The following is a 9,999-nucleotide window of genomic DNA, read 5'->3' as shown; positions in this document are numbered from 1 at the left end:
GTATTAGTTCACAATTGAAAGAAGGGTCCATACAAAAGTGTGACAAAAAAAATAAAAACTTACAAATTGGATAACAATGAGAGAATAAAAATAAAATAAAAATGGAACAATAAACATTTGGACAGCTACCTTACAAATAACAGCCATAACAAAACGAGTTTTTTAACTCATTCCTGAAGCCATCATCAAATCTATTTCTACCAAAGGAAGACAAAAAGTAAAACATAATCTACACTAATATGATAAACTATAAACAAAGACGAACACTTCTATCTTCGTTATCATCGAATTGAGAATCCCTTTCCTCGGTCACACACCTCTTATAAGGAACAAAACCTTTCTTCCAGCTATGGGCTTCTGTTTCGCAGTTTGAACCAGACCAACAACCTTTATCTTGTGTCTGTCCACTATTCGAAGATTCATCTGCCTTTCTATGTAAAGGAAAGAAAGAGCTTGTAACCGTTGTTGGATAAGAACCAGCCTCCGATAAATTCATGTTATAGACGGTTGGATATGCAATGTTTGAATTATAACCAGATGATGAATCAAAAATAATTCCTTCTTCCATTGCTGGTGGTGAAGAATCCGAGACTAAAACTGTCTTTCCGAATAGCTTCAGACTCTGGATCGATTTCCCCTCAAATCTTGAGAAATCTGATTTCTGAAAGTAAACATAATATGATATCAAATCACCATCGAATAATAGAATAAGGAATTGTTATTCAATTCCCTCCTCAAATAACACCTTAAATTGAACCTTAAATTGAACCTTAAATTGAAGCACACCTCAAAGTCTAGAAGTAATTCAAAATTTTAACCAAGGTGTATGATCCATACCATGGGAGATTGTGTGGCGGATCTGTTATTCTCTTCTGATCCAATCAGAGAAGACAGTACAGAAGTAGGAGATTGTTGTTGTTCTTCTTCAGAAGCATACAAATTTGAAGAGGATGGAGATCTCCCTCCTGTTTTGATTGAAGCTACGATTTTTCTTGGGTATGGATGGACAGGTTTCCTCTTTGGACGAGGAGGTGGGATTTCAATTGAAATCGCCTTCACTAAGCCTGCATCACTTCGATCCGAATCACGTACAACCTAACCAAACACCAAACGGGATAGAGAAAGATTTAGACATGTCTTCTCCGGCAGGGGAAATACAAAACTGGACTTTTAGAATGGATATTTGTTACAAACCTTTGAAAAGAACTTCTGAGCATGGCTACGAATTTGAACTGCAGTTTTAGTGGCAACATGTTCTGTTGAAAAATGAGTAGACAATGAGGATGATGAAACAAAGTTTTTAAACTCGGGAAAGGTAAATGCGAATTATATACCTTCGATTCGACGCCAAGCTCTCCCGTGTAACTTAAGAGCTTCGAGGAACTTCTCGTGTTCTTCCTCTGTCCATCTCTCACGTTGTTTAGTTATTGTGTATGGTTTTCTAACCTGAAGAAGAAACCAATTGAAGACTTTAAATCAATGTTAAATAGACAACAACAGAGAATTTACAGAGTACATGATTTCAAAAAATAAATAAGGAGTAGTTTGTTCATAAGGATATTTAGGTTAAAATATCTTGATGGAAGATGTTATTGATATTTAGGGTTTTTGGTGTTTCCATTATGACATGATTGAAGAGAACACAAACCTTCATAGCAAATTCAAGTCCAGTAGGTGAAGGTTCATTTGACTGGACATCCAGAGTACAATTTCTGTTTGCAGCATCCAAGAACATTTGATCGTCAAAATCTGTATTAGCACAAGTTCCTTCACTATGATCCTGCAATACAATTAACCAGACATTAATTACCAATGATTAGATGAAAATGTTGTGAAATGATCAATAAATACTGCAATCAAACTTAGATTTACTACAAAAAGTAGATAGGAACGTCCAACCATCTCCATTCCATCAAAACAAACAAAAACGTTTAAATGAGATCTCATCTCTAAAACCTAATTCATCCACAATTAATCAATAATATCCAAAGCGAAAGAAGGATTTACCTGTATATCCATGTCCATGACGTAGTTTATAGAGAATCCGATTTAGATCCTAAGAAATTACAGCAACTTCTTCTTCTTCGCAGCAGCAGCAGAAACAAGGAATTACAATAGAACTTTGCGTGTATAGTAAAAAAGTTACAACTCAATCGACCGGTTAACGCAAACACCTTCCATCCTTCTGAATTAACCTTCAAATTCGGTAAGTTACATGAATTTTCAGCTGCGGATGTCTCAAATGAGACTAGGTTAGGTATTTTCAGACAAAATCGAATAAATTATTGTTCTGAATCGGCGACTGTAGATTGAACAACCGTAGATTGAACAAAACTGTCAGCTGATCGGAGACGGTGACTGTTCTCCGGTGTGAATCGCCGCCGGAAGTCTGAGAGATATTTCTAGAGAGAGAGGAGTTTAGTTTGTAAGGAGAGAGAGAATGGGGGGAAGGAGGAAGGAAAGAAAAAGGGAGAAGAAGAAGGGGGCAGGAAGCCACGTCAGATAATAATTTAATTTTGATTAAAATGTGAATGTTTGGTATTAAGAAGGATCGAGATATAAGATGGGATCTTGTGGCTGTGGTTGAAAGAGGGGGAGTACACGTGGCAAGCTGTCGTCACCAATTGCACTTTTACCTTCACTTTTGGCTGAGAGAGGAAAAATAAACAGTCAGCGTATTCCCATTAATAATTCATACTTACCACAAATTCATTGCCACGTGTCCTTCTTAAACAGACAACAAGACTGTATACGGTGGTTGAAAATTGAAATTACATACTAGTTTCTGTCCCACTTCCTTGTAGATATATTTGTTTGTTTTTAACTAAAAATATTAGATATTAATTTAATTTAATTTTAAAATTTTACACTTAAGTTAAATTCATATAAACTAACCTTTTAATGTTTATTTTTTTAATTTAAATATATATTTTTTTAGATTGTTTGGATTTAGTTTTTTTTTAAATAAGTTGAATTATTTAAAAAATAATGATTCTAAAGAATTAAGAATTTTTTTTTGGTAAAAATCGTAAAATTTATTAATATATAATGATAAAATAAAAAATAATAATTTAAAATATATGTCATTTTAGTATTTTGGTTAATAAATTAAATAATATATTAAATAAGAAACTAAGTGAATTGATGTTTGATTAGGTTGTTTTATTTAAATAACCTCAACCTAACAAGTCTTAATATGATCATAACCGTAACTTTTACTTCCATTTAAGAAATATGTGTGATAATTCCTTGTCTATCCACATTTCAAATAACTTTTCTTATTACGGATGATAATGAGGTCGTGGGGGAAAATGCATTTACGATCTTCGTACTTTAGGGACGGACCCAAAAAATAGGGTTGGGGTGGGATTAAAAAAAGAAAATTCTAAATAAAACTAATGGATAAAGATAAATTTTACTTTTTTTAATAAATAGATAAACAAACATTGAAATATATTGAAAATTTTAAAAATTAGTTGGTATAGTTAAATTTGAATCGTAGAAAAAAAAAATTCAGGGTGGGCCAAACCCCTACATAGATCCGCCCTTGCATACCGTTTTTACTTCGAAATTTTTTTTACTACCATTCCCGTCTCATTTGGTTTCAGAGAACGGGACACCGTTTATACCATATTCTCAAAAATAAATAATTTTTTATATAATCGATTATATATTTTTTAATATAATATATTTTATAATATATTAAAAATTTATATTATTATAAGAAATAAACTTAAAACTCTTATAAATTATAATTAATAAATATATATTGATGATTTTATATATTTAATCGTGTTTTTAGTGTTCGGGGCGAGATGAAATCGGGGTGGTTCTGGGCGGTTCAGGGTGAGAGACACAAATATCATTCTCTTTCAATTACTGGTCAAACCAGATAAAACCGCCCCAAACGGGATAATTCAGTTCGGGTTACCCCGTGACAATTTCAAATTATCATTCTTATTTCCTATTATACACACATTTTCATTTTCATTCTCAAATTACTCATATTTTTCTTTCTAAATTATTAATTAACATATTAATTATTACACATCTTCCACATTAAACTCATTAATTACTTTATTTTATAAATATAAATATTATAATTAAAATCAATAATATATATTAAATAAAATATATTATACACTAAAATAAATAAAATTACATAAAATTTTAACATTATAGATTAAATAAAATATATTATATTATACAAATATTAAAATAATACATATATTACATAAATATTAAAATAATGTAAAAAGTTAAAATATTACAAGATTCATGAATTTATTTTATTTTAAAAAGAATTTAATGGACACTTTTATAAATATTTTAAGGTTTATGTAATTTATTTTAAGATTAATTTATTTTATTTATTTAAGGTTTATGTTATTTATTTTTGTTTAGTTTATAATATTTATTTAAATTATTTAATTAAGTAGGTTTAGTTTTAATTATATATATTTTATTTATAAAATTAAGTAAAAATAAAATATATGTGTTATTTAATATATAATATATTTTATTTTAATATATAATATTAAAGGTTTATGTAATGCATATTATTTTAGTGTATTATATTTTATTTTAGTTTATAATATTTATTTGAATTATTTAATTTATAATGTTTAATTTGCATTATAGTAAAAAAAATGTTTAGGTGTTATTTTAATATTTATATAATATATTTTAATTTATTATATGTATTATTAATTTTAATTATATATTTATATTTATAAAATAAAGTAATTAGTGTATTTAGTGAAAAATTAGTAAAATTGTCGTTCGATACACATGGATAAAAATAAAAAAAATATAATAATATGTATTCAATATTTAAAATTCTTAATAAATCATAAATAATATATTAAAATAAAAAATAAAACACTCTCATTTCATATTTTATTCACTTCGGTAAAACAACTCATTTTCTCACATATTTTTTTATTGAACCTCTCATCTCGTTATATTACACTTTCACTTTGTCTATCAAATATTTTATTTATATTTTTTACTATTAGCATCGTGACATCACACTTTGGTCAATCAAATATTTGATTTATATTTTTTAACAACTTATAATTGTTATCGGCCTATTATTCATCGGCAAAACACATCCCAATCACAATTTATTAAAGGGTTGTACTTATTTTGTTAGGTTGCAAGTTCGAAATATACATAGCCGTTTTAAGTTTATGGGTGAGTCAACCCACAATCCGACTCAAGTATTCATTTACTCTCACATATATATCCAAATTAACCACAGCTCTCAACCCGGTAATCCGGACACTTTAAAAATTAAGCATCATTGTATATATATTAGTTAGTTAAAAAGTTGAGCTTATATTATTAAGAATGTCCTGTATTCATCAAATTTAGTGTTGAATTTAAAATATAAAGTTTTATTAGCCTAGTTGGTTAAAGAGTTGTATTTGTTTTTGTTAGGTTGCAAGTTCGAAACATATATATAATATTTTTTTATTTTATTTTAAATTATTTTAAGTTTATGGGCGAGTTAACCCACAATCCAACTCAAGTATCTATTACCTTCACATATATATCCAAATAACCACAACTCTCGAACCATCAATTTTGATACTTTGAAAATTAAACATTATTATATATGTAGATGTATAATTATATATATATATATAATTAAAATAAAGTATTATTAATTTTAATTATATATATATATATATATATATATATATGAAAGATAGGTAAGTAATATGTTAGTTAATTATTTAGAGAGAAGATAAGTAGTTTGAGAATTAGAATGAAAAAGTAAGTATAATGAAAAAATTGTTTGAAGGATAGGTAAATAAAAAATTATTCGAGATATTTGGTCTCTTAAAATTGTTAATGTGATTTAGACTATTTTAATGGTTAATATAATTAAAATATATTGTAATTAAAAAATATATTTTATTATTATATATTAATATCTTTAAACTTGTATTAAAATAAATTACTAATTTAAAATTAATATTAATAAAAAATAAATTATTCAAATAATCCTTTATCAACAGTTTAAAGTAAGTTTTTAATGGTTTTAAATGGATTTATAAATTATTTTAATTTTATTTATATAAATAAAGTTAATTTATATTTATAAATTTAAAATTAAATTATTATTTATTTAAGTAAATAAAATAATGTAATTAATTTTATAATTATTATTTTGTAGTGTCATCTATTTTGTATTAATTCTTAAATTAATTTTATATTTAATTATATATACAAATAATAATAATAATAATATAGAACTAATATTGTTTTTAATAACTCCTAGGATTAAATAATTTTAAATAAATTATCCATTTTGACTGTGAAATCATTTAAAGTCAGACCAATACAAAATATTTTTGAGTCATTTATATGTAAAGTTGACGTACTTAAATCATTAATTAAGATCCTATAGATATCATTTGCATTATTGTCCCAAAAAGTACATTATCTTGATAATGTTAAATAAACCTAGCTAAAAGAACCTAATAATTAATTAATTGAAGAGAGATGTTGAAAAAGTAACCTATGAGCTTTCTAAATTTTATATTTGTGTTAGAATCACTATCTAATACAAAGCTTACTTAAAAATTGATTTTTGTTTATTTATTTTAATATAAGTTTATTTATATTATAACAATTGTTTGTTTTATTTGATATAAAAATTACATCTTAATGATATTAAAGTTAATTATTAAATAATTATTTATTAATCTTATTTTTCAGATGCATGATAACAGGAATTTATATATATTTGTTTTGTTTATACAAAAATTTATATATTATTATATTAAATTAACTCATTAAAATAGTTTAAATAATAATAATTTTTAAAAGATTAAATATTTCCTAAATGTGGATCTACAATGCATGACTCTTTTCTCGAACTTACATTATTGAGTTTAGCATAAATTATCTTAATAATAATTAAAAAATAACTATTTTCAAATAATTTAAAAGTGTAGAAAAAATTAGGTTAAAATTAGCCATCTTTTTATAAAAAAATATCATGAAGAAAGAAGATAGTTTTAAGAATGATAAATAATTGTGAGCGGTGGGACTACACAATAAGATGCTTTTTAAAATCACAAGAACATGTTCCTTTATTTTTAATTAATAGTGGGGCTCATCGAGATAGATAATAATATAATAATAAATAAAATTTAATGAGAGATAGTTTTGCCGGTTATCCATTTTTTCCAATTCCAATCCAAACTGGGCTTTAACTTTATAGTGTGGTCACACAAAATAATAAAAAGAAAATTAGTTATTAATTTGGCCTCTTCAGTAGGGTATATATATATAACTTTGAATGCTTCAATTATTATTATTTATTTTTATTAATGAATTATTTTTCAATTAGATAAAATACTAAAGTTTTTTTTAATAATTATTAAATAATTAAATATTTTTATAAATAAATAATTTTAAAAATAAATTCAATTAACCCAAATAAACTCAATGAACAAATTCTAAGAGAGTTTGATATTAGGTCTTCTTACCCAAAAACTCACCTGTAATATTTTATTTCGTTTTAATTATAAAATTATTTTATTTATTAATTAAAATATTAATATACTTTTACTTTATTTTTACAAAATTTAAATAATAAAAGAAATTATATTAATTCAATTAATTACAAAATAAAAAAAACTTATTCTTTATCAAATATATTTTTTCTAAATAAATAAAATAAAATCCCAAATAATCCACAATTCAAACAAGCTTTTAAAAACACACCTTATAAAAAAAAAATAGTTGTAAATGTGAAGTGTATTTAGAATGAAAATTTGACAAGCTTTTAAAAACACACCTTATAAAAAAAAAATAGTTGTAAATGTGAAGAGTATTTAGAATGAAAATTTGAGAGAGAATTTGAGAGTTAATTCATTAAAAAGAATAATATATTTTTTTTCTCTTCTCACCCTATATCATTTTTTATCTAGTGATACAGTGACAAGTCATTACTCCTCCTAAATTCTTTCCACATCACTTGTCCTTTTAAAATACCTTGGAATTTTATTTTAGGAATTAGTTTTATCAAGAAAATATATGATTGTCAATTTATATTTTATAATTTATTATTTTATCTTGTTCTTCTTAAATTAGACTTTTTAAATATCTTTAGTTATCCAAACATAAAAATTAGTTCTAATGATAATTGTATTCAAACATCCAAAAATAGAAAGTATAGTTAAATCAAAACTCAGAATTAAAATTTAAATATGTGAAATACAACTATTTCATTTCATTTGGGGCAGTAGAAAACATTGACTTTGCTATTTTGATACTTTATAATATTTTATTTAACATAATTATATATATATAATTTTAGGTTTTTTTATCATGGTTTAATATCATAATACAATGAGTTACACTACCAATTTAAATGTGAGAATGCTACTTAAATTATAAAAAATGTTAAATAAGATGTGACACCGTACAAATTAAAAAGTAATTAAGATTATTCAAACAAAACCTATGGTTATGGACAAGACTTGTGGATATAATTCAACGAAAGTGGGAGAGAAAGGGATAAGGTTCATGAGAGGATGAGTGTGCTATTGTAATTAATATTTTTATAATTTTTAAATGGGTGTGCTGGAATTATTATTATTTTTTATTTTTTAAAAAATGGGTGTGCTGGAATTAATTAATTTTGTTGTTTTGCATAATTTGTGTGCTGTAATTTGGATGGATGGGCCGTGCTTTATTAGTTGACTCTGACATCAGGTATTTCTCTTTCTCTCTCTATGCGCTTTTTCATTTTTCTTTTTTTTTTATAATTTTTCAGTGCGCTTTTTGCCACGTCACACCGCCACTTGATGCCCCCAGCTTATTAATGCAACCACGTTTCTCTTTCTCTTGCCAATAAGCCAACCGGCCAATGACTTATTATTATTATTTTAAATATTTTATCTAAATTATATTACTTGATGTGAATTGGTACTCATTTAATAAATATTTAAGTAATTATTTTAAATATAAATTAAAATTTTAAAATAGATTATTCTTTAAAAATATTGTATTGGAAATTATAATTAATTTTAACAATTGTAGATAGAATATATATATTAGAATTATTAAACTTATTTTGAAATAAAATTATAATTTCAAAATATTTATAGTTTATTATTTTAAAATAAAATAATTAAGTTAACATATTAAATATATTATAAAAAACAATTAAAAAAAAAGTTGTGTATTGATTGAATTGCTTAACTTCAAATTGGCCATGACTATTTTGATTATATAAGTTTGAGTATTATATATTTTTTGCTTTAAATAATTTATGGTCATAACTTTAAAATGAAAGTCACGATAATATGAAAAATTAGAAAAACGCTTAAAATTATTTTTAAATAAACCTTATAACTATCATTAAAGATGACAATCAAACGATCCTAAAGAACATGATTAGTACCAATCAAATATAGATTACAAACAAAGATTATAAACTGTATCAAATCTTAACTATCTCAATCAATATTTTTATTTTCATACCAACTTGATGTATCAAATGTAGTCTTCCTCTTCTACATATCCTTCCTCTTTCTCTTTCTCTTTATCTTGCAATGAAATTAGATGAGCTGAAAAAATTGATGAATACTGCATATTCTCATTTTGATTTATTTTTTATATGAATTCGTTCTGATTTGATAGAAATAATTATTTTTCAGGATTTCCGGACTCTTCACCTTGTTGTTCTCAATTTGAATTTCTAGATCATTGTCTTTATTTTCTTCAACTTTGAAATTCTCAACTTTGGATTTATCTATATCAACCTTGAATTTTTTTTCTTCCTCTTAATTAGTCTGGGTATCTTTCTCTCTATTTTAATTGGATTGTGATTCCTCAACTATCTCTTCAACATGATTAGGTTGAGGTTTCACCTCCTTCTTCGTACTGTTTTCTTTTTGTACATAATTTTTTTATCTTTTGTTTCTTGTTCTTTAACCACATTTTGCTCTTTGATTATAGGCACCTATATTTCAT

The 9,999-nt window shown here is 24.9% G+C and overlaps 1 protein-coding gene across 1 annotated transcript; it reads right to left on the bottom strand.

The window, feature by feature from the left end:
- Nucleotides 1-247: 247 nt before the first annotated feature.
- Nucleotides 248-2,401, bottom strand: LOC124932192 (protein REVEILLE 2-like). The gene is made up of 6 exons (XM_047472812.1): nucleotides 2,008-2,401; nucleotides 1,649-1,780; nucleotides 1,335-1,446; nucleotides 1,195-1,256; nucleotides 838-1,095; nucleotides 248-661 (listed from the first exon to the last, which is right to left on the bottom strand). The coding sequence occupies exons 1-6, from the start codon at nucleotides 2,023-2,025 to the stop codon at nucleotides 248-250; spliced, it is 996 nt and encodes a 331-aa protein (XP_047328768.1). The 5' UTR covers nucleotides 2,026-2,401.
- Nucleotides 2,402-9,999: the final 7,598 nt, after the last annotated feature.

Source organism: Impatiens glandulifera, chromosome 1 (genome assembly GCF_907164915.1).
Source record: "Impatiens glandulifera chromosome 1, dImpGla2.1, whole genome shotgun sequence".
Classification (NCBI taxonomy): Eukaryota; Viridiplantae; Streptophyta; class Magnoliopsida; order Ericales; family Balsaminaceae; genus Impatiens; species Impatiens glandulifera.
Note: the sequence above shows the minus strand (reverse complement) of the source record. Positions and strands in the feature narration are given on the sequence as shown.

Excerpts from the sequence above, each read along its gene's own strand:
- LOC124932192 (XM_047472812.1), bottom strand. Across the intron at positions 1,096-1,194 it reads CTCAGAAGTTCTTTTCAAAG|GTTGTACGTGATTCGGATCG; the intron begins GTTTGTAACAAA and ends GTGTTTGGTTAG. Across the intron at positions 662-837 it reads CCGCCACACAATCTCCCATG|AAATCAGATTTCTCAAGATT; the intron begins GTATGGATCATA and ends GTTTACTTTCAG.